Source organism: Natator depressus, chromosome 1 (genome assembly GCF_965152275.1).
Source record: "Natator depressus isolate rNatDep1 chromosome 1, rNatDep2.hap1, whole genome shotgun sequence".
In the NCBI taxonomy this organism is placed as follows: Eukaryota; Metazoa; Chordata; order Testudines; family Cheloniidae; genus Natator; species Natator depressus.
In genome coordinates this window covers 278,564,498-278,590,397 of record NC_134234.1, presented here as the reverse complement: position 1 = coordinate 278,590,397, position 25,900 = coordinate 278,564,498, and the positions used below count along the sequence as shown (strand labels likewise).

Below are 25,900 nucleotides of genomic sequence, written 5' to 3'. Positions count from 1 at the left end.
GGGGGCCTGGCGCCTGCCTGTTGCTCTGGAGGGCTGTGCACCTGCCCAGTGCTCTGGGGAGCCGCACGCCAAACAGTAGTCTAGGGCTTGGGGCGGGGGACGATGACTGTTGGCTCTGTGTGTGTGTGGGGGGAGGAATCTGGGCTGGCAGGGAAAGGGGCCTCAGGCAGAAGGGGTGGGCCCCAGGCTAGCCTCCCCAAACCGGTGGTTCACCCACCATCCATGCAACCCACACTGGACCCCATACTGGGTATCATCAAACAATTACAACTCATACTTGATGGGGACCACATCTTGAAAGAAATCTTTCCTGAACACCCTCTTCTGGCCTTCACACAACCCCCGCAACCTCACCAAGCTCATTAGAAGCAAGCTATCCACAGACCAGGACCCACCAACTCAAAGTGGCACCAGACCCCTGTCAGAACAACAGATGCAAAACCTCCAGACATAGCTACACTGCTACAATGATCAATACCCAGCCACAATATACCCTTTAAGACCCACGGGTCCTACACATGTATATTACAACATCCAGTGCTTAAAATGCCCCAACAACTACGTATCTTGTTCTTTGTTTCTGTGACTTCTGTATCTCAAGGCTTCATACCTGTGGTTTTTGTCACCTTTCCCACCTGCTGTTTCTAAGTCTTATATCCTCCTTTTTCTTGACAGTTGTAAATATAAATATGTTTACGTAGCAAAAGGTATTTATAGCTTTAACATTATTAGAATGTTCTATATTTTTACTGATGCCTTTCTGCTACATTTTATGAAACCAGTAGTGAGTAATCAACAGTTGTATCATTTGTCTCTTCACAAAGACAAATGAGAACACTGTAGATAGTAACAACATAAAGCAACAATCTAATCAGCAATAACGTATTGTACTTAAAAAAAATTAATTATAAAAAAGTTAATTTTAAAGGGTGTTGGTTTTGACTACTCATACAGTCTCAGAATTTCTACCATGGATTGAATGTCTATTGCTTAGCTCATAACAGAAAATATGAAAAATAAAAAACCTAGTTCCCAGAAGCTCTAATTTGACTCCTGAAATCTGCTGTATATACAGTAGCTTGGCGATATGGACAGGATATTTGACAGGATATAAAAAACAATCAGTTCAGTTAGTTTTGAAGGATCAGAAAGAACACTTTGTGGACCTTCATATAACTAATAGGATTTTAAAATCTATTCTTAAAGTTGATAAGGAAAATATTTTTTTAAAATTCTTTCTTTCTATGTAGACAAAAGATATTACAAGGGTCCATCAAGAGAACCTCAAGAGAAGATTGGAACGATCTTACAAAAAAGGATTAATCAGTGAAATGAATATGGTAGTCTCATTTAATCCCTTGTGCAGTGGTTTTCAACCTTTTTTCATTTGCCGACCCCTAAAATATTTCAAATGGAGATGTGGACCCCTTTGGAAATCTTAAACATAGTCCGCGGACCACAGGTTGAAAACCACCATTCTCGTGGACATTTGTGAACATCACAAAACCAACACATAATTTGGCAGAATACGCTATGACTGCTGTCTTTTCCAGAAGATCTTCCAGAGTAGGTACCCAGACATAGCTATGTGGGGAAGATGTGAAAGTCTGCCAGTAATGTGTCTGGCTCTAGTCAGTGCTACAACTATCTGATTTGCATGAACACCAGATTTTTACAGAATAAAATATTGCCCCTTACTCTAAAAGAAACATATTTTAGAAAAATATAACTTGTTTCTAAAATGAGCCACTGCCTTCCAACTTTCAGCCTTCAAGGGTAGCATGTTGGCAAATAAAATAGTTGCCTGGGGAAGTACAATTCTAAGTGAGAGTTCTTTCTTTCTTTCTTTCTTTCTTTTTCACGTGCAAGGGCCTTTTGCTTTCCAGTTCATCTAGATCACTACAAACCTCTAATGATTGCATTATAAAATAAGAATTTAGAAACAGAAAAATAGGGCAAACATTTTTAAACATGTCCACTGGCTTTAGGTATCCTCTATAAGAAACCTCAGACCTCTGAAAAGTAATAGCAGCTAGATATTTGTCAGTAGATCTCACAGCACTTTACAAAGGAGGTTGGTAACATTATCCCCATTTTATACATGGGAAACCTGAAGCACAGAGAGGGGGAGTGATTTTGCCTCAGGCGGCACAGCAGACCTGTGGCAGAGCTAGGAATAGATCAGTGATCTCCAGTGTCCTAATCCAGGGCTCTGTTCACTAGACCACATTTTAGCCCTTTTAAACCTTAGATTTCTCAAGTTGGATGCCCAACAATGAGGAAACACAAATAAACCATTAACTACCATATAATAATGTAACCCTCTACTTCTGCTGGGCTCAAAACATATTCAAACAGTTATAAATAATTTGCTCAAGTAGTTTTCATTTGTTTTTAAATTAATTTACTGTTCAGGAAAGATTTGACAGCCCTTGATGAAGTCCTAGCAGTATAGCGGAGAAAAGTATAACACGATCCAATGGCTGGAAGCTGAAGCTAGACAAATTCAGACTGGAAATAAGGCATACATTTTTAACAGTGAGAGTAATTAACAATTGAATCAATTTAACAAGGCTTGTGGTGGATTCTCCGTCACTGGCAACTTTTAAATCAAGACTGGATGTTTTTCTAAAAGATGTACTATAGGTATTATTTGGGGGAAGTTCTATGGCTGGCTGTGTTATACAGGTCAGACTAGAGATCAACAAGCCTTGGACTCTATGAATCTATTTGCCAAAGAACGGGTAGCAGAAGCTTCTGTACACAGCTGTCAACCTGCCTCAGGCTGGGAGGAGTAAGTCAGCATCCTGTCCCTTTTCAGTCCTTGGTTTGCAAGCTGAGCATGCCGACACTCATGCCAGTTACAATGCTGGGTGTTTGACTAGGCTTCAGGCCCCTGGAGAGAAATTTGGAGCCCTCCTACATCATGTTCATGAGCCCCACCTGTCCCGTTTTGGTTTAGTTACACAAATATCACAGACTAGGGGGGAAAGGGGAGAATGAGCACAGGCTCCTGGTACAATTGTTCCCCCTTCCGTCGTCCCTGCCAGGCTGTGAGGCAGGGCTGGAGCCACATCACTGAAGCCTTGCCAACAGTACACCGTTTTGTGGCCAAAACAGTGGCGGTGTACACACTGAGATGCTCCTCCCGCTGATGTAACTTCCCTGCTATGCTGCCATAATAAAACCACCTCATCCAGAGGCCTAGGGCTTATGTCGGTGTAGTGAGAGCGAGGCGGTGACTGCGGGGACGCCGTGCTCCTTACACTGACGGGTGACGGTCATTCTTGCCAGTTTCACGGCGGAGCCCTCAGCTGTAAGTCGACCTGTCCTAGGTCGACTCACCTTTGCAGTGCAGACATAGCCTTATAACTCACTGTGACAGGCGGCTGGGGGCCACCAGCTTTCTCACCGCCCCGACCTGGCGCACGCCGACTCCGGCTCGCCGGGAGGAAAGACCCTGGCCCTGCTCGCGCCCCCGCCCGCTGGAGTCGGCTCTTGGCTGGCCCAGGACCGCTGCTCCCGGGGGGCTGCCCACTTGCCCGCGGAGGGAGCGAGGGCTCGGGACCAACCGGAGCCGCGGGGGAGCAGAGAGCGGACCCCGTCCCCGGGCGGGTCATTGCTGGCCGCGCTCCCCACCCCGGCTCCCGCCACAGGGGCTCGAGCCGGGGGGAGGAGTGGCGGCGAGTCTGGGTCACCAGCTTCGCTCCTGCCGGCCCCTCCCACAGCGCAGCATCGCGGCCGCCCGCTCCGGGGCTCCCCAGCGCGAGCGGGGGGGGAGCGCGCTACCCAGCATGCAGCGGGCGGCGAGCTCGCACCAAGATGGCGGCGCCTCTGGATGAGTACGAGAAAGAAGCGGGCTGCGTCCCCATCCTGCACCCCGAGGTGAGGCCCGCCGCGCCCTGCTCTCGCGCCGCCCGGGGGGCCGGGCTGTGGGTGGCGCGGCTGCCGCCCGTTCTCCGCTCCCGGCCCGGGGCGGCTGCTGTGCGGGTGGCTCGGCCGCCGGAGCGGGGGTGGAGGGCGCTGGCTGCGGCTGCCTTGGCCCGGGGGCCGGGCGGGGAGCGGGGGCGGCTGCGCTGCGGGAGGAGGCGGCCGCCGTTTCCCTTATCCCGGGGCGAAGGGTTGGCGGGGCGGTGCCCTGTCACCGCCTCGGGGTGCGCCCGGGGTGACGAGCGGCCCTGCGAACGGGGCTCTCACCCGCTTCCGGCCGCGGGGAGGGGTGCGGGCTGTGGCATCCCTGCCCGGTCCACAGGTGAACGCTCCGCTGGCCGGGCACAGCCCTGCAAGGCCCTGTGGGAGACTCCGCAATGCACATGGCTCCGCACAGCCTCGCTCCCTGCCGGGCGGAGCTGCACCCTGCTCCCCACCATCCGTGACACCGCAGGGCTTGTTTATACAGCATAGGAGGGTTACCGCTAAGCTGCTGGTGGCAAACGGTTCAGACCTGGAATAAACGCTTCCTGCTCTTCTTGAGCTGCAGTTCGCTGTAAGAAATTGGACCTGGTCCGACTCAGTCCTGAACTTGCTGGGATGTGTGTGTTTGTCTTTACTCCACCTCACCCCCCTCAGTATACTGGACAAGTGCTGGAGTAATTGTACAGACACTCTTTTCTTAATCTTGTGTACTATATGTTTTTTAATATTTGCTTTAATAAAACTGTAACCTTTCTTGATAATATGTAGAGGTTACTTTAGGTAATGTATCATACTGAAAGAGAGTCCTTTTTTGTGTGTCAGCCATGTATAAACATTATCCAGATCCCCTCTGATGGTTTTGAAGGACATCGTAAATAGTATAAACAAAAGTTTTGTGTGTGATCTCTTACCCACCTAATATGGTGAGGATTGTAAGACTTGTTTTCTTAGCCTATGAAAAGATAAATAGGTGTGCCAAGTACCAGGTTTTGTCAAACAGATGGTATTACTTTTCCATAACAAATATTTTAAAGATGCTTTTAGGTTCTTGATATCTAAAGAGACACTATAGTGCTAAATGTGACTGTCCTTCTCATTTTCATCCAGGCTTTTGACACTTAGGAACCACTCACAGTCAACAGGAGTATGCTCCTAAATGCCTAAATCTCATTTAAAAATTAGATCTAGGCTCCGAAATCAGACATTGCAATGCCTAAGTGTCTTAAAAACTCTGGGCCTAAGTGACAAGCAGTGCTCTGCAAACAGGTCCTTTGGTGGTAGCTTGGGTGGAGTGCAAGTAAATATGCTGCATGTTGCTTGTTGTTGTCCATGCTAGGAGATCACCTCCTTTCTAACTTCGAATAAATACTCTTGGTATTAGAAGTTCTGTGTCATCTCTTTTTATGAATGGAGTTTTCAAAATTGGCCTAAGGTATTTGTCTAACCTTCTTCTGTAGCTGATACTTTCTCCTTTGGAGTGAGATGTAAGGGAAAATATTGGTCAAATATTCTAAAATTGCAGAAAACATGAAGTCCTCAGAGAATTGCAAAGGTCTGCCCGTGCTGATCGCATTGCAAGGTCCGAATCCTAATTTACAGACTGACAAAATATGAAGGAACAAAAAAATAAAGCACGTACAAATTGTTAGGAGAATCACTGTGAGCTGAAAATGGTTTGCTGATTTGGAATAATTATATTTGCAGAGTTCATAGTAAACAAAGGTATTCTCAACATTGCTTGCATATTTGTTTTATATGCCAAGGTGGTGGTGGTAAGGCAGTAAAATCAGATACTGTTTCTTTGGTATCTGAAACTGAATAGTTTACAAAGTAATGATAGAATAAGTAGCGTAAACAATAATTATGCTCTTCCTCCTAGCTTCTACCCAAACCAAACTTTAAAATGTTACCGAAGGAGACTTCTGTTTAAATCCAAAGAAGAAAATGACAGTCCAGTATTACTCTGTATGGTTAGACTTCAACCAGAGGATTGAATTTTAGACTCTCTCTCCTTCAGTCATCTTGTCGTCTTTCCACTGATTTCCTTGGGCATTGGATCGGGTCCTGGAATCCTTAATACAGATGATATTTAAAGCAGAAGAGATATGAATATGGATGATGTTGCTGGAATTGAAAAAGAGACATTCAGTAGTTGTACTCACTAGATCCTGTGAACCGTTTGCTTGTGTGACAGAGCTCTGCACAGGCATATCTTACTGAAGACAGTTGGGACTACTTGTTCAGTGTTTGAAGGATAGGGGCCGAAATACTCAGATATCCCCAGGTACTTTTTAAAGAATCATTGACTCCAGATCTTTAGAACATAAATACTGAAGTACATACTGCACCTTATAATCAATTTTTTCATTTGGGTAAATTCAAAATTGAATTGTTTTTATGTGAGAATGTGGACGATCCTTTCTTGTTTCTGAGATATATTTTTTCCTGCTAGAGTAATCCATTTCTAGTAAGGGTCTTTCATATATTTTTCTTTGGTATTTTTTATAATTCAGTATTTTTTTTTTTTTTTGGTACAACTTGTTTTGTTTTGTGTCTGTTGATTTCAATGTTTTGTCCAATTACCTTATGGCTAAGGACCGAGCTATGTTGGACACCAATGCTGCCAGCTCAGTATTAAGGAGGATTTTGAAGACTGTAGAATATTACCTTTACAGAAAAGCGCTGAAGGACACAAATTCCTGTCCAAGTGACAAAACTTGATATTTTTGTGTTGACAAGAAGCTCAGCCGCAAAACAAGAGATTAATAATGAATTTTGGCAGAAGGGACAGAGATGGAGAAGAGTGCTTAAAATCTAAACTCGTTAGTTTGATAATAAGCTCTTTGGGAGCAGGGACAAAGTGTTCCCTCTAATTTTTTACATCCTTGTGCGGAATGAGTTGTGTTATGTGCATCAATATGGGGGTGATGTGTGGCGGGGGTGGGGCAGAGAGGTTCAGAGTGTGGTAGCGGGCTCAGGGCTGGGGCAGAGGGTTGGGGTGTAGGGGGTTGAGGGCTCTGGCTGGGAGTGTGGACTCTGGGGTGGGACCAGGGTTGAGGGGTTTGGGGTGCAGGAGAGGGCTCAGGGCTAGGGCAGAGGGTTAGACTTGGGGTGCAGAGGGGTGAGGGCTCTGGCAGGGGTGCGGGCTCTGGGGTGGGGCTGGGGATGAGGGGTTTGGGGTATGGGAGGGGGCTTAGCACTGAGGCAGAGGGTTGAGGTGCGGGGGTGTGTGAGGGATCCGGCTGGGGGTGCAGGCTCTGGGGTGGGGCTGGGGATGAGGGGTTCAGGGTTCGCAAGAGGGCTCAGGGCTGGGGCAGAGGGTTGGGATGCAGCAGGGGGTGAGGGCTGTGGGGTGGGGCCAGGGATGAGGGGTTTGGGTGCAGGCTGCCCCGGGGAGAGAGGAGTCCCCCCCAGCCCTCTCTCACTGCAGCAGCACTGGGGGAGAGGCACCTCTCCCTGCCAGCAGTCCTGCACCCCTCCCCATCCACCTCTTACCTCTCTCCTCTCCAGGCCCCTGTGGCTGCACACCTGTGCGGCCCTTTACAGCCTGCTGTGTGGCTGTGCAGCTTAGAGGGAACTTAGGCAGGGACCATCTTCTGTGTTTATACAGTGCCTAGCACAGTGAGGCTCCTTGGGGCTACACTATTTAAAAAAAAAATCTGCATCTGAACTAAAGAGTTTTAGAGAAAATGCTTGTATATTACTGCAAGTTCATCTGTGTCTGATAGAATATGTTAATCACATTATTCTGTTACTCTTTTAGGGTTGACAGCTTGCTCAGTTCTGCCCAAGGCCACAAAAAATAAAGGCAGTTCCTGCTTCAAGGAGCTTACAGTATATGCAGTATAATAGATTCCTGTTTATGTACAGGATAGTATGTACTGCTTGACTGTAGAAATGTTGGGACTCTCCACTGGTGTGTTGCCACATCACTAATGATGCAGCAGCAAATTGCAAAACAATGCTTTCAAATATTGAAGTGCTGTTGTTTCTAACAATAAATATTTCCCTCCTCCCCTCCACACATACACCTTAAATTAGCTGAAGTTAGCAGTTGGATTTAGTTTTTATTTCCAAATAGTTTTTCAGTATTTGGCATTTTTTAGGAGTGGAATTTGTTGCCATTGCCTGTTACTTGAAAAGATTCTTAATGGATTAGGTAATAAATTTACTTGAAGTACAGCAGTGATTTCATGACTGTCCAGGATTGCATTGTTTCCAAAGGCTTGTGCTAGCCTCTTGAGTACATTCCCAGGAGGTCAGGAGAGTATGCATTTGGGCTGCTAGCTGAAGCTGCTGCCTTTGCTACCCTGGCTATAGTGGTATTTTTAACATGTTAGCTCAAGGAGAGCTATCACAGGTATGTCTGCATGAGCTGGGAATTGCACCTCCCAGCACATATGTAGACGTTCACTGTGGTTGATTGTGATCTTCCTTGTAATTAAAAACAAAACAAAACAAAACCCAAAAGCAAAATACAGGGTATGTGAGAGAAATTCTCATGAAATAAAGAGTAAAATGTCTCAATTTTGAATTTTTTTGTAAAATATGTAATATTTCATAGTGTTCCTCTGTCTTCCCAACAAAATAACTTTACACTACAAAATTTGACACAAATAAGTTTTAAGAAGAGGTAGTCTTCAAGGGTAGGGATAGTACAGTGTTTTAAAAATGGCTGTTGAAAACTAGACACTGTTCTGTCATGGAAGTTGACAGATATGGGAAGTAAATCTTGATGATGGATAATTTCATGACATTTCATGATAATGACACTTGCATTGTCTTGGACTACTTTTCAAACCCTAAAAGAAACAGGATAAGGTAAAATTACTTTTCCTCACTCTCACGTTCCCTTCAACTGCCCTCTGACCCGAGGGAGGAGTTGCACAAGTCTGTTATAGGTGAGTGTCTGAAGAAAAGAGGGATAATTGTCCAAAGGTCTAAGGGAGTTTATGGAGGAGCTCTGAACAAATCATGATTTCTAATGCCCAAAAAACTTGGCTTAACCATTATGCTACAGTGCCTCTCATGCAATTCTGAGATCAAACTAATAATGCTTATCCACACTTGTAAAGTGCCCTGAGCGCTTCAGATGTACTAGGTATATGCATAGTTGATTTTTTTTTTTCTCTCCCCAGTCAAATTCCCCATGAACAAAGAGAGTCAGTGGCTTGGTTCCACAACTTTGACCTAATCTATGGTTAGTTTCTCTCTGCCAGAAGATATATGTTGTATTCTTTGGTTTAACCTTTCTACTACTGCTCGAAGTCGTTAGACTGTTCAGCAAATACATGGCGAATTTAGCTACAGAGTGAACGTATGCATCTTCTTAGGTTTGCATTGAATGAGGCTGTCTTTCAGGAGCCATTATTAGCTTGACAAGCACCCTTTATTTTAATCGTTATCCCATTTATTTATGAAAAATCAAGTATCGTCATTTACCTACAAAAAAGAAACGTGTTTGTAAATTCCCAAATCAGGAAATTCCAAAACCCAGAAGTCTTCATTTGAAAAGCCAGTTAAGTTTGATAAATTGATAATATGCATACCTATCACAACAAAACTCATCACTTAAAAGCAGGGAAATGAATAATTGAAGGGTATAATTAATCCTAAAACTTCCTATATGCTAAACTGATTAGAAATTCTGGGTGTCTCTTTTGGATGCCAAACGAGACAGCTGAGCAGGCCCCGACCCCACCCCCCCAACTCTCAGAAAATCAGGCTTTTTTAAAGTGTCAAGTTGAATGCTCAAAAATCTCTTGTTACTTTTGAAAGATGTAGGCTTCTGGTTTTTATGTTAAAAAATATTTTTCATCACAATATAACCTTAACACTGATCCAAAATAAATGTTGAAAGTACTGATGAAAACACAACGCAATCCTCCTGAAAAAAGAAACTGAAAACTCTGTAAGTACACATTAAGACTATAAAATTGATAAGGCAAACTTCTGTACATACGTAATGTTAGTTATGTGCTTTTCTGAATAACTACCTGTTCAAGATTATTCTCAAGAAACAGCAGTGATAAGAACTTTACCAAAAAAATTACTGTCAGTTGATTTAACTGCAAATATTGTCCATTTAAAAGCATAGCTTAAAAGAAAATACTTTGATTCTGATATCCAATAACACATACATACAAAAATAAACCCACTGTAATCCAGAGGTCAGAGATTAAGGTGGTTGTGTTATGAATATTTTATACTTGAATAGAAATGAGCTTTTTGGTGAACAGTGATATATATTTTTGTCCTTAACTATTCATATCCTTGCTTTTAAGTGTTTGGGTTTTGTGCAAATCATAAGTAACTACGTTGTTGTCACTTAGCAAGCTTTAAGGTGTGTGCATGGCTATTTTTTTGGGAGAGCAGAAGGAGTATTGAATATACAAATGTACCCTGCAGATACAAGGAGAAGTGTTGAAGAGCGAAGTCTTTAAAGGGAGGATTTCAACAAAATTTTTCTCAGTACTCTAGTCAAACTAATTGAAAAAGTTGCATTGGTGTTGGCACCTGTGAAAAGTGTTGTAAGTTGTTGCTATTGTAAAGAAAAATGCTGGGTTAGAATGGAGTAATCAGTTCATTTACAGTATTTTTTGGTGTTGAGCAGATGATGCTGCCATTTGTATAGTTTAGTCACAATCCCAGGAGAGAGAGGGGACAAATCACGTGTACGGAGGGAATTTCTACAACGCTTCTCAGACCCTGTCCAACCTGGCACAGCTTCACCATAGTATTTTGTTGTTCACTAAAACTAAAACCGTGATCGCACTACCAATGTGTTTCTGAAGAAGCTTCTACCTCTCGTTAACAAAGTTCTGTTTTTAGCACTGTGTATTTTGTATCAAGTACCATACTTAAACTAAAGTTTGGAGACATGTTGATATGAAATACTGCGTTACTTACAGCCATGGCAAAGGTTTGATTCAGTTGCTAAATATTGCTGTATAAGTAGATTCCTGTTAAGTGAGGATTTGTGCATTGTTAAAATAATTTTAATAAAGCAGTAAATAACATACAAAATATTTTAATTTAAACTCATTAGGAGTTAATATTTTTGCTTAAACATTTGAAGATGAATATAAAGAGCTCCTGTTGGAAAATAATTTTTGATCTTTTATATAGTTTATAAAACACAATACTAATTTATTATAAAATACTATTTTAACCTTTTGTCTTTATTCTTTAGCTTACTTCCTAATTTAAAAAGAAAAGGAGTACTTGTGGCACCTTAGAGACTAACCAATTTATTTGAGCATAAGCTTTCGTGAGTTACAGCTCACTTCATCGGATGCATCGATGCATCCGATGAAGTGAGCTGTAGCTCACGAAAGCTTATGCTCAAATAAATTGGTTAGTCTCTAAGGTGCCACAAGTACTCCTTTTCTTTTTGCAAATACAGACTAACACGGCTGTTACTCTGAAACCTTTCCTAATTTAAATAGCTCAAGCTTTGTATTCAACTTTTTTAAAAAAAAAAAATTGCCTTGCCTATGTTTGTAAAACTTCAGTGTATGTATGCTTGTCTTTAAATAATACCTCATGATTCTAGTGAGTGCTCAAATATTGGATATTTTGGAAATACCATTTTAAAATGTCTTAACTTTTTTTGTGTATTAAAATGAATATTATCCTTTAATTTTGAGGTGCTTTTAAAGGCACTGAATGACTAGAAGTCAGCTAATCAGAATGGTCCAATTTTGGACACTTATGGCTTGTCTACACTAACGCTTAAGTCAATGTAGCTTATGTTGCTCAGGTGTGAAAAAGCCATCCCTCTGAGTGACGTAAGTTGCATCAACTTAAAGCGGTGTCCACACTGTGCTATGTCAGCGGGAGACACTCTCCTGCTGACATGGCTTCTGCCTCTCATTGAGGTGGAGTAATTATGCCAATAGGAGAGCATTCTCCCATGGTCATAGCTCATCTTCACCAAATGCGCCACAGGAATGTACTGCTGTAACGTAGACTATCCCTCAGACCTGGTCCGCACTACAAGCTTATGTTGATATAACTGTGTTGCTTAGGGGTATGGAAAATCCACACTCCTGAGTGACAAAAGTATACCAACCTAACTCCTGGTGTAGACAGAGCTCTCCTGTCGGCATAGGTAGTGTTTTCACTAGGTGCTACAGCACAACAGCTGCACCAGTGTAAGTGTAGATAAGCCCTCACTTTTGAACAAGCATGGCTTACTCCTTCATTTCTTCATGAAATCCCATGATTTTTCTGACCTCCAAATACAGTGGTTGGCTTAATGCAGGGGTGGGCAAACTTTTTGGCCCAAGGGCCATATTGTGGTTGCGAAACGGTATGGAGGGCCGGGTAGGGAAGGCTGTGCCTCCGCAAACAGCCTGGCCCCTGCCCCCTCCCACTTCCTGCACCCTGACTGCCCCCCTCAGAACCCCCGACCCATTGACCCCCCCCCCAACTCCTTGTCCCCTGACTGCCCCCTCCCAGGACCCCTATCCCTAACTGCCCCCCGTTCCCTATCTCCTGACCCCCCCCCACCCAAACCTCCACCCCATCCAACCATCCCGAGTGCCCCCCGGGACCTCCTGCCCCTTATCCAACCTCCCCCGCCCCCTTACCATGCCGCTAAGAGTGGCAGGATAGGTTTATTGGAAAGCATGGGAGGTGGACAGGTGCAAGCTGTACCGCCCAAGCGGCAGCATGGCTGTGGGGGAGGAGGGACAGCAGGGGAGGGGCCGGGGGCTAGCCTCCCCGGCTGGGAGCTCAGGGGCCAGGCAGGACGGTCCCACGGGCCACATGTGGCCCACCTCTGGCTTAATGTCTCCAGTTGAGTATCTTTATTCACCCATTTATAATGTAAAAATTTGCCTCTGCATTGGGAAATGTGCAGGATTAATCATTTAGTTTGGTGGTTGACTTTGCTAAGAAGAGTTTTTCCACTTTCAATTTTTGTGTTCAGTGAAAGGATTATTTTGGAATGCTTGAAATAACAGAAGGCTTTTTCAAATATGTTTTTCTGAGTTCTTTTGACTTTTTTTTTTTTTTTTTTTTTTTTTTTAAGGAAACGCTGTCCACTTGAACTTTTTTTAGTTTCCAAAAAAAGTTAAATCTTGTTTCGGGTACAAAACTTTCCCTGCAACTTTTTTACAATCACACTTTCCAGCTTTAATTTTTTTTTTTAAAAGTGTTCTCCCTTATTGCTGTGTGAAAGACCCCCACAATTAAGAGAAATTGATGTACAAGGGAGTAGGTTATACCCAAAGTGTTTTCAAATGCACAAAGTAAACAAACTGAATAATGAATATTGGAGAATAGAGGGCTTATTTTTTTTGTCATTTTTGCTACTCATCTTGTAGCAGTAAAAATATTGTGATACAGTAGGAAAAAAAATTCCCAATGAAAGTGTGTGCGCGCGTGTATGCATGCAAGTTCATGGTATCTCTTTAAACCAGGGTTTTATCTGGTTGAGTTTTAGCTGAGGCTACCCCATTACCAGCTAAAATCGTGCTACCTTTTTCCTAGCATAGCTACAGGGCATGTTTAGATCAGACTTAGTTAACATGTGTTAAACCTGACCTAGGAAAAACTTTTTCACTAGGAGGGTGGTGAAGCACTGGAGTGGGTTACCTAGGGAGGTTGTGGAATCTCCTTCCTTAGAGGTTTTCAAGATCAGGCTTGACAAAGCCCTGGCTGGGATGATTTAGTTGGGGATTGGTTCTGCTTTGAGCAGGGGATGACCTCCTGATGTCCCTTCCAGCCCTGCTGTTCTATGATTCTGTTCTTTGGAGCTTTGCAGACCACAGTTTGAACTATAGTTTTAAACAATTAGGACATGATCATGTAATTGTACAGGAGCTGTGTTTCTCTACGGGAAAAAGAAAGGTCTACTGGCATATGAAATTACTAGGAATAGATTGAACATCATAGACCTTGGCTAACCATGGGCAATGTCCTGAGTCTGGGATTGAATTAGAATGACTAATGATTCAGGCCTGGATTCACAAGGGATTTAGGCACTTAATCCCCAGATTTAGGTGCCTATATCTGGGTTTAGGCAGCTAAGTCCCACTTTCAGGCTCCACTGTGATTCACAAAACTCCACTGAACCCTGTAGGTGCTTAAACTCATTTGGCACTTCAGTTTTCAGAGTGAAAGCTCTCAAAGCACCTAAGTTTCTGCCTCTGAGCATGTGCACTGCTGCCTCACTCTAGGAGTCTGAACATATATCTCCAGCCTAAACACCAGAGCTGTTTGCTAACCAGGGAGGATCAGTGTTTGGCTGCCTACTGGGTTGGGTCACATTAAAAATCTAGCTGGTGGAGGTGGTGGTGCCCACCTTATAACTTTTAACCCAGTGGGTAAAGCACTTGCCTGGAATGTTGTTGACCCAGGTTCAATTTCCCCCATCTGCTGGAGAGGGAGAGAGGCTTTGAACAGAAGTCTCAGGAAGGGGCTCTAACCACTGAGCTATGGGATATTCTGATGTGAGGCTCCTTAAGCATATGTCTACACAGCAATAAAACACCCGTGACTGGCTCAGGTCAGATGACTCAGGCTCAAAGAACTCAGGCTGCAGTGTAGACATTCAGGCTCTAGCTGGAGCCTGGGCTCTGACACCCATGAGGGAGGAAGATCCCAGAACCTGGGCTCCACCTTGAGCCCTACCATTTACATTTCCATTTTATAGCCTGCAGCCCGAGTTCCATGAGTCCAGTCAGCTGACCTGTGCCAGCCACAGCTGTTTTATTGTAGTGTAGACACTCTTAATTTCTCGTGCTGCAGGTATTTCACTCTCTGTAAATAGACTCATCAGAGCAGGGGAAATGGACACTGGGTCTCCCAGGTGGATGCCCTAGCTACTAGACTGTAGAGTTGTTCTCTCTCCCCTCATCCCCCCAAGTATTTATAGACGAACCGTCATTGGGTCAGGAAAGGATGAAAGGTAAGATAAAAGGAATGGTTAATCAAAGCAAGGTGCAGCATTAGGTGTGTCCTAAGTTGTCCTAAATCCTACCCAAATTTGAGAGGAGGAACTCTTGTTTTTGAGAAGAAAATGGCAAGATCTTCAATAGTTCACTCTGCAATGCAGTTAATTGCTTTATGTACCCATTTTAGAGAGATTTTTACTGTGAGCATCTTACCGGTAGTATTGGTCCATGATAAGCAAGTAAATTTGGAGTGTGTAGAGTCAGTCATTTGTTCTCATAAAACATCTGATTTCCGCGCCTCCCTTCCCCCCTTTTTTTTGTAAAACTAGTGCATTCAGCTTCTCTGTACTTCATGGGTCACTTTGCTTTAAGGAGTTCTCACTCCATATTAAGTAATGATCCACATTTTTTTGTTTTTCACTCTTTAGTCCTCAGAGGCAACAATTTTGAAAAAAATCGATTGTAACAAACTAAACTACACTTCTTGTAATTACTAGTTCTGTTATTTATTTAATTAAGTGGTTTAATATTTTATTATGGTTGTACCCAGAGAATCTGGTCATGATCAAGTTGTTGTACAAAACACATGTGTAGGCATAGTCCCTGCCCTGAAGAGCTGATAGTCTTACCACAATCTCTCCTTGTTTCCTGGATTTCTTAAAGCTAATCTTCATCTAGTTATTGCATACCATGCCTTTATATGCAATTCTGCATTTTCACAGAAACTTTTAGTACCTTATTGGTATTTTTTTGTTCTGTTAGGATTCCCTTTGAAAAGCATTGGTTTATTAACTCTGTCAGAAACCAGAATCTGACTGTACAAATTTGATCACATTACCCCTTGGCAGCAATATTACTTAACATTTTAAAGGAACAAAAGTCCTAGCCATCTGTTTTTGTCTTCCACAACCATATGTAACAGATGTAAGCAACAGTATTTCACTCCACTCCTTATGTCCCAAGCAGGCATGTTGACCTGCTTGTTGCCTCTTGCTATATATACTTTGGAGTTGCTACTGCTTCAGTATTCTGTGCTTAGACCACTTATTCACAGAACCTTAAAACTTCTTTTTAAAAAAACGTTTCCTATGGATCCTCTTCTATGTGTGCTTAGCAAACTTCTCCCCCTTCCTCATCTACTACTGGAAAATTGGGGAAATTTGCATTTGTCTTTGGATGGAAGATGGGCAGGCAGGATTGTTTGTGCATTGTGTATTTTGTGAGAAAGGTTGATTTTTTTTTTAAATGCCAGTCACTTGTTTCTGTTTCTAAAAAGAAACAAGAAAATGTGTCTACAAAAAATTAATTCAAAGTTAAGGTTGAAAGCTTAAACCCACACATGTGTCAGTAAATCTCCATTTAAACTGGTCCTACTCATCAGTGGTGTGTGCGATTTTCTTCATTCTCAGAAAAGTCACTTTGGATATGTCACCACTGGAATTAAACATCCAGAGCTGCCCCATGTCAGCTGACTAGGGCTTGCTGGGCACAGGCTAAGGGTCTGTTTAATTGCTGTGTAGACATTTGGGATTGGACTGTGTCTGGCTTGTAAGTGGAAGCCCCACTTGTGTGGAAGGAAGGAGCTTCCTCCTCCATTCTTCCCCCCTTCGCCCACCAAAGTTCAGAGCTACCTGGCTGGTATAAATTTGGGTGAGGTTCTCCATTTCTCTACCCTTCCCCCACATTTTTGAGTATTCCTCCCTGGGTCTGGATCTTGCACTAATGAAATCAGTGTGAGAATTTTTTCACTAATTCAGAGGGAGCAGGGTGCTACTGAGTAGCAGCAATCCTTGCCTCTTGTGCTGCATTGTAGTCTTCCCAGTCTGCAGCAGAGTTCAACTGAGCTCCTTCTTGACAGTTTCACTGCTGCCCTTCTGACTATTAGAAATGAAAACAGACAACAATCTGGTCAGTTTCAACTGTTGAAATTAGTAAAAGCTTTGAGCGGCAACAGATGGATTGGCGTTCTTCTGAATTAGGAAGGCAATACTGCATTGGTTGATTAATGTTTGGTGTTTTTTCTTTGTAGCCACAGAGTTAGAAATTGTTGGTTTCTTAATGGGCTTATGTTTCAAAGATGATTCTCAGAGAGAATATCTTTGTCACTAGATGTGGAAAAATACTGAGAATATCTCTTCTGTTTAGGTTGGAAAGGTTCTGAACCCCCTCTGTGAAGAGAGAGAGTGACAAAATTGTAGGGTAAAAATTTGACATAAATGTTGACTCACCATCAATTTGAAATGAATTCAATTAAAAAAAAAATAAAAAATAGCTTCTGTTGCTAAATCTGGACCTTCCAGTTTTGTGTGTTGCAGCCATATTTTCTGGTTTTTAAAAATGTTTTTCTTTCCCATGCTATTGAGTAAGAACCCACATAAAGCTGGAAAATGGTGACAGCGAAATAATGAAACTGACTATATAAAGAACTGTCAAATGCACAAAGTAAACAAAGTAGGGGGGGAATGAGAAGCTATTTTTTGTTAATCTTTGTTACTGTTGTCTTTCTTACTTTAATAATGGTAGGTAAAACATTCTGAGAGTAGGATTTCTAATTTGATAGTTTCCTTTTAAGTTAACTGTGCGGAAAGTAATCTGTACTTTAATCTTCCATTCCACCATAAATAAAAACAGCTGACTAATTTACTGGGCCAGACTCAACCCTTGTATAACTCCATTTAACTCAGTGACACCTGGGATGAATTTGGTTTATTATTCTCAAATCAGATTGACAGGCCGCTTCATTTGGTTAGCTTCCTATTAACTTCCCTAGGGCTCCAGGCAGGTTCAGGGGTCTGTCTGTGCGGAGCACTTGCAGGGTCAAGGTCATAATCCATATGATGGTGCACAGATATTGTGTTTTGACATCCAGTGCTTTTAAAATTGAAATAATTTAAAATTAAATTTAAAAAGCCATATTAAAATCTCTCAAAATATAAGAAAATGTTTGGGAGATGGAAAAGGGCTGTGCTGGCAGGGGAACAAATTTTCTAGCTTCTATGACTGTATTACCAAAAAAAGTGTAAAAACCTAAAAAGTAAATTTAAGTGACAATGCGTTTTATGTGATTTAATGGTTTAATAGCTGAAAACTAGCCATTATAATGCCTTTTATTTTAGTAAGCTTTTTTTTTTTTGAGAGTAGTTTTTTTGAGAGTAGCTTTTTTGAGTAGTTATGTATGAAGATGATGTGGTTACAGTTGATTTGATCTTATCAGTCTGCAGAATCCTCTCCTCTCTAAAATCTTAGAGGGGGGTTAGTGAGAAGTCTCTTTTATACGTATTTTTGTATACTTTATACTGGAGAAATCTGTTTTTGAAGTATCACTACTGTTCAGCAAAGATTTATTCATATTTAGATATATAATGTAATTGTATCCATAATTTTGTTAATTCAGTTCACTTTTTTTTACACAAAGAACATAGCTTAAAAATTGCCTGCAAATGAAATAAAATTTTAAAGTAAGAGGGTCCTCAAGTACTTCTCTACTCCCCTTCTCTTACACATTTCTCCCCATATTGTGTTCCAACTATTTTGACTTCAGAAGCAGGACCTAGCACAGGTCCAGTTCTGAAAATGGTTACAAGGGTAGAGGCATCTTAATGTTAGTGGCACCAGATGCAGTAATGTACTGTAAGTGAAATATCTGTAACTGTAACTACAAAACAGGGCTAGGACTGCGTACTTGAAAGAGTGTAGCTGGCATTGCAAGGTATTTACGTGCCCGACATGCTAAACATTTGTATGCTCCTTCATGCTTTGGCCACCATTCCAGAGGACATGCTTCCAGTAGAAGCCGCGATCGGCCAAACCTGCGGACGTGGCAGGTAAACAAACTGGCCCGGCCCCCCAGTGGCTTTCCCTGAACAAGTGGCGTCCCAAGTTTGGGAAACACTGCTCTAGTTGGCAACTATTAAAACGTGTATTTACAAAAACTGTAGCCTTTACAGTACACTAAATTTGATACGACTGGTAATCAGGATGATTCTCTCTCTCTCTCGGTATACCTATATATATGTGTATACACGCATACATTTAAGCTATTATATAGGTAAACATATATTCACATTTTTAACTTTTACATTTTCTTGTTACATTTACTAACATTTACTAGATGATGATGAATTACTCGTGAAATTGTGTCAAGCTGCATTTGGATGGAAATTGGAATTCAATTAAAATGCATAAAAACAGAGTTTTAAAAATTTTACTAGTTAAATAGAACTTCTTTAAATGTGCTGGATATATAAGAAAAAGTGAGTTTATCAAAACATATTTTGCATTTAAAACTAACTGATTTGTTAAAGCTGAAGCTAGTGAATTAAACTGTTTCTGGTCACCCTGACCTTCAAGACTTTGGCACTATAGTAGCTGTCATTCTCTCACACCTAGTTTTTATTCATAGACTGGAAGAGGAAAACAAGCTTTCCTGCTTTTTCAACTTCCAGTCAGTTTCTCAGCTTTGAACTAGTCATTAAACTGAACTCATTGAATAAACTGAAATGAAGAAAATATTCTTTCTAGACCTGCAGAAGGCGCTACTGACTGCTAAAAGCTGATTTAGCACTTCAACTCTGTTCCAGGGCTTCCATAAGTCCAATGATTTGACTTTCTTTAAAACTTCACCAGCAAACATGTACCACTTAAAAAATAATATTCATGTTGTTTAAAGGATTATTTACAGATTATAGTGAGTTTAGGCCCATAATCCTCACAGGTTTTATACAATAAGCAAAATTGGCGTAGTCATTATTTGAAGGAAAGGCTACCATGGAAAACTAAAGTGCTGTGGAAAGTGATATCTGGGTCGGGAAGACTCTTCCCTCTGATTTAATACTTAACCTACATAGTTTCATGACTCCCCCAAGTAACATCCAGGAGGGGATTGGGGAAATAATGAAGTTTTCCAGCCTTAATGTCTGCTTTACAGCAGTTAGGAGGCTTGAATAGGAAAAAGAGATGGTCCATCTCTAAGCATCTGAGAAAGGGCAAGAAATAGGCTGAACTAGAGTACTGTGCTGGAATTCTGTAGTGTCATCTTTTGTACTAACCTTTCTCTACTTGGTTTATCCTCACATTAGTATGTATCCAGTAGGCTTTTCAAGCTCTGTTCACTATGATTTGTGGTATGCAAAATCCTTGCTGCCTAGTGTAGCTGTAGGTGAACAGTGCTGATACAGTTACTGGCACTGTGATAACTTTGCATGGCATCACCTTTCAAATTCAAAGTAAAAAGGGCAACATCCAGGCATTTAAGTTTGGATTTTGTCTTACTTTATTTTAGGCCTTGATTTGCATCTTACAACTCTTTCTATATTTGGCACTTTTTTTCTCAGCACTGTTCTTCCATATAAGAGAGTCTGATTTATTCTGAGACTGCAAAGAGAGAATTTCTGCAAAGCTGCCTCCTCCTTTGCAGACATAATGTGGCTTCCTTCCCAGATACCTAGAGCAACAGCTGTAATATGCCTGGTCCCCATTTGCTTTGGCAGTAGGTGCCCTGCTGCTATTATTAGGGGTCTTGCATAGATGGCAGCATACCACTGGAATATAGAGATTTTAACCAGTTTTTCTGCTTAGCTTTCAGGCTAATGGAATGTTGAAAGGACTGAACTATGTGTGAAGTAGTGTGACCGTGAAATGGGAAAACATGTTCCATGTGTTGATGATTTGGGTACCAGATGTGTATGCTAACGAATACTGCCAGTGTAAGCATAAAGTCAAGTTATTTCGTAGATTCTCTACAGGTTTATATCCTTTGTCTTCAGAATGGCATTGAGGAAACAAAGGTGTTGTATTCTTGTTATGTTGTCATTCTGACTAATCTGAAAAGTGTAACAAACATTAGACATACAGTATAGTGACTAAGGTCTTACTCTTTCCCTATCTCTCCCCTCTTCTCCCCCCCCCCCCCCAAGCATTATGGACTGTGTTTGCCCTATGGAACAAGGAAGTTCTATAGAAACATAAATTTAGATAATCTTGTGTGGTTTGGTTTATGAGTTACTCTTGAGTATAGGTTTTAAATATTGTCTTTTAGTGCCCCTTGTATGTCTTTTAGGGCCTCCTCCTGGCTGCTCTTGGAGATTAGCTCCTTCCAGGTGTTAGACCCTCCTCTGGATATCTCTCCACCCATCTTCTCTCATCCTGCAGCTCCTTTTGCTCCAGGAGCTGTAGCTTCCTCTTCGTCACTTGGCACTCTAGCCAGGTCACTGGGGTCCTCCCCTTCCTGGATATCAAAGCCTTCCAAGGAGAACTGTCCCAGGCAGTCTGCTCTCCACTGTCTGGTCTGCACTACTTCCCCAGTGGCTAGTAGGGGAACCTGGGCTCGCCCTTTACTCTGGGTTCCAGCTCAGGGGCTCTCTCAGCAGCCAAGGTCTTCCGTACCCCACACCTTGCTGCCTTTACCCTTTCCTGCCTTTCTGGTTCTCCAGTCCAAGCTCCCTTCTCCAAGGGAGTAACTGCAGGCAACCTATCTCTAGCCCCAAACACACCTCCCTTCCCCCAGGGAGTGACTGCAGACTACTTCACTACAGCCCCCTTCTGCTCTCAGCTCCTTTATACAGACCCCTCCTGTTTTTGCCCAGCTGAGCTTCATTTAATCAATCCCTGCTCCCTGACTCCTCCTCCAGATGCAGCCTGGGGAGTTAATTGGTCTACCTGGCCCCTTCAAGCCTTGTGTGGGTTGCATGACCCATCACACTTATCGTGTATTTGTCCTATAAATTTTGGGACATATTAACCTTTATTGCCCAGAGTAGGATTGCCAGGCGTCCGGTTTTTGACTGGAACACCTGATTGAAAAGGGACCCTGTGCTGACTGGGCTGCTAAAAGTTCCATCGGTGACGCAGTGGGGCGAAGGCAGAACTCCCTGCCTGCCCTGGCTCCATACGGCTCACAGATGCGGCTGGCATGTCCGGCTCTTAGGTGCGGGGGTCAGGGGGCTCCGTTCACTGCCCCCACCCGAAGCACTGGCTCCGCAGTTCCCATTGGCTGGGAACCGCAGCCAAAGGGAGCTGTGGGGGCAGAGCCCGCCAGCACAGGCAGCACATAGAGCCCCATGGCCCCTCTGCCTAGGAGCTGGACATGCTGGCTGCTTCTGGGAGCCACTTGAGGTAAGCTCCGCCTGACCGTAGCCCACACCCCGAACCTCCCCTCCCACCATGCCAAAACTGAGCCCCCTCCTGCACCCCAACCCCCTGCCCGAGCTCTGAGCCCCCTCCCACACCCAGGCTCCTTCCTAGAGCCTGCATCCCAGCCCGGAGCCCCCTCCTGCATCCAAACTCTCTCCCAGTCCTGGCACCGCCTCCTGCACCCCAACCCCTCATCCCTGACCCCACCCCAGAGCCCACACCCTCAGCTGGATCCCGCACCCCATCCCGCACCTCAACCCCCTACCCTAACCTTGAACACACTCCCAACCCCTCAGCCCCAGCCTGGAGCCCCCTCTTGTACCCCAAATCCTTCATACCCAGCCCCACCCCAAAGCCTGCGCCCTCAGCCAGAGCCCTCACCCACTCCTGCACCCCTGCCCCAGCCCGGTGAAAGTGAGTGAGGGTGGGGGAGAGCGAGTGGGGATGGAGTGAGTGGTGGGTGGTCAGTTTTGTGCATTTTTAGAATGTTGGCAACCCGAGCTCAGAGCTGGAGCAAGTTGATACTGATTTTTGCTTTCAACTTTATTGGTAACCTGCTAGGCTGGAACACTATCTGGCATTACCATAAAACTTTTGGAAATTGCCCTTGCAGTTTTGGAATAATCCATGAAGTTAAGGAGTTCTGTATATTCATCCTCTCTGAATATTCATGAACAAGTGTGGTAAAAGTAGTATCACTTGTACCATACATGTGCAAAGTGCTTTTTTTTCCAGAGGCTTATAACTAAATAATTCAGGGATTTTCATTGTAAAGAGAAATACTTCTAAGTAAAATTTCATTTTTGAATCTCCAGTTGTTCCAGTGATAGACCTGTTTTAAAAAAAATCCCTTTCAATAATTTTTGATGTAGAAAAAATAAGTTTTCCATCATGCCGAGATCAAAAGTTTTTGCTCAGACTTTCCAAATCATTCACCTCCAGAAAGAGACCAAAACTGGAAAATTTCTGCCTGCAGGGTGAATTGACTCATGTTCTGCGACGTTTGATTTCTGAGTCTTGCTTCATGGGAATCCCAAGTACTTGAGTAAAACAGGGCTGTGACCTCAAGTGGGACTCATTTCCACCAAGGCAGAACAACAAACTTTGCTGCAGGTATTATGATCCTGTGGTGGGACATTTTCACGTAAGTGGGATTGGGAACTTATTTGTTTTGTGTTTTCACTCCAGTTCTCCTGACATTTATCTCCTAAAAGATATGTTCTGGTTCAAGCCTAGGTTATTGGGCTTGATGCAGAAATTTCTGGGTGAAATTCTATTGACTGGGTTGCTAAGGAGACCAACTGATAATATTAATAGAAAAATTGCTAAGTAAAGCTGCATTCATCCCAACAATCTGAAATGTCACAAGTTAAAGAAGCACTTCACCATGAATAAACTGAGATGTTTTGTTTGCTTTAGAAGTTTAAAGATACAATATGAGTAATTGAGCCTGATGCTGGAGGTTACCATTTTGCTGAAGTATGGCATTTACAGCATTGTCCCATAAACTCAATAGAAGAGATTGGTAGTCCATTTCTAATCTGCTTTATTAGCTACTGGTTAACAATGAGGAAATAGAGTCATTAGTTTCTTTTTATTATTAAACTGTTGTTAAAGCAGGTTGGACATGTGTTCTTTCTAACACTGGTTCCCCTCTTTGTCACCTCATTGATTCATTTTTGGGGGTAGGAGGGCTAGGAGTGACAATTTTTAGGCTGTACAGTTCCTCTCTTAACTTAACTGTCTGACTTCCAAAATGTTCAGTTAGCTGGAAAGAATAGGATGTCAGGACCTATTGAAGTGTGGTGAGTGAGCAAACAATCATCCATTACAAACTTTGCCCCAGGAAGGGAGCAGCTGCAAAATTATTAATATAACATTCCTAAACTGCTGTAGGAAAAGGTACTTTCTTGTCCGAATAGGAAATAGTTGAAGTTATTTGTGAAGCCTGTTTTCTGCTGCATTGAGCCCATTATACCTGCAGACTTGCTGAAAAGAATCACATCTTCTGTATTATCTAGCTGTTTAGCCATTCTTTTACAGCACTGTAAGTTGTAGTAAACTACATTTCTAAATGAAATAACTGACATTTAATCTTTCTTTTAAAATTTTATGTAAATTATAACTTAAAGTGGGGAAAGCAGTCTTTTTGTTTGGTTTGGACTACTAAGTATGATTGTTTGCTTATCTGTATTTAATGTGCTGATGAGGATGAGAGTGAATTAATGCTCTCCAGGATAACACTATAGTAATGATGGAGAACAAAAAAAACTTATTTAAAGGGAGGTGGTATGATATAGCTAAAGCGATTAATGGTTGAGAGACTCTGCAGCTGACAGTTATTTGCATGTTGACAATTTGAGCGCTATACCTCAGAAGACAACATGGTCCCTGACTTAGGAAATGTATGTGCTAAATCAGGGCTGTACAATGAACAGACTAGGCCATTTTTGCTTTGAAGCCTAGACCTCTTAACTCTTTTGGTAGATCCAATTTTTGTAAGGTCATATGTTTTTTATATACTTGAGAATAGCTGTCTACATACACACACATTTTCTCACTCATTCTCATTCTCTCACTTTCATTCTAGGGAGGTAAAAGGATAACCGGTAAGTATTAGGCTTACTGTTAACCGACCTTAACCATTAACCCCGGCAGCCCTGCACTGGCCAGAGGGACTCTAGCCCTGGTGGCCAGGCCGGGCTGGCTGGCTGGAGTGACTCCCGCCGTGAAGTGCCGGACAGGCTGGTGGGACCCCAGGCCCAGCTAGCTGAAGCGACTCCAGCCTCATCTGTGCTGGTGGGACCCTAGCCCTGGCTGCGTCAGCCCGGCCGGAGCGACCCTGGCCCTAGCTGTGCTGGATGGAGCAACCCCAGTCATGCCGGGCCAGCGGGACCGTGGCCCCTAGCCCTGGCAGCACTGGTTGGCGGGACCCCAGCCCTGGCCGTGTCAGCGGGCCTCAGCCCGGCCAGAGTGACCCTGGCCCTGGCTGTGCTGGCCGGAGCAACCCCAGCTGCGCCGGGATGGTGGGACCCCTGGCCGTGGCTGGGCTGGGGCAGCGGGACCCCCAGCCCTGGCTGCCCTGCACCAGACCAGCTGGAGCAACCTCGGTTAACCTGTTAAACTATATAATTTTAATTGTTTAACTGGTTAACTTTTTAAATCAATATTTACATCCCTATTTCACGCTCACTCCTCCCCCCCAATTGAAGTAAGATGAGGATGTTTCCTGTTCATTTTTTCTTTTCCCTTCCATTAGGTTTATAACAAAAGAAGGGAACTCATTTCATGTTAGTAGGGTATTTTGTGTATCTCAGAGTCTTAAAACGTGATTTCTATTGCCCAGTTGATAAGCTGCTAGTTATGATCAGAGAGCTCCAATAGAATATAAAAACTAGGTTATAGTCACCATAGTAGTAATGATCCCAAAAGCACTTTACTACTACACATATAATAGGCATCATCTGTGGGGTGAAATATGGCAGCTGTTTAACAGCGTACAGTTACAGAATTCAAGACAAAAAGTAAACAATCATACATTTGATACTCATTTTTGATTGTGTTGATATATAATTAAAAAGCTATAAGGTGTCATATTTTACATACTTGTGAAGATGGCCATTACGGTTGAGGAGGCACTCTGTCTTCTAAAACAGTACTGAATGAATGCCTGCAGCATGGGATTTGGTGATACTGCACAGCTGCAGGTGTGCCATCTCTTGGATGAGACCTAAAACTAAGGTCTTGAAATGTATTTATTAAAGAATACTGTGGTACATTTCACAACATTTAAAAAGTTTTGATCATGTATCCTGGCCAGATTTAACTGATTTTATTCTATGTTCAACTGGATATAGTATTTTTGTATTCAAATGGAAATATTTCAAAATAAATGCTGTTCAGTTACAAATATTTTAAGAATTCTAGCAGTAAACCTAAATCTCATGTCC

The 25,900-nt window shown here is 42.9% G+C and overlaps 1 protein-coding gene across 1 annotated transcript in view; it reads left to right on the top strand.

Annotated features, from left to right (window-relative positions):
- Window positions 1–3,728: 3,728 nt before the first annotated feature.
- Window positions 3,729–25,900, top strand: part of ZDHHC17 (zDHHC palmitoyltransferase 17) — a 122,640-nt gene continuing 100,468 nt past the window's right edge. Inside the window, exon 1 of the mRNA XM_074942003.1 lies at window positions 3,729–3,885. Within this exon, the coding sequence (XP_074798104.1) occupies window positions 3,823–3,885 (63 nt within the window). The 5' untranslated portion in view covers window positions 3,729–3,822. The remainder of the gene's footprint in view (window positions 3,886–25,900) is intronic.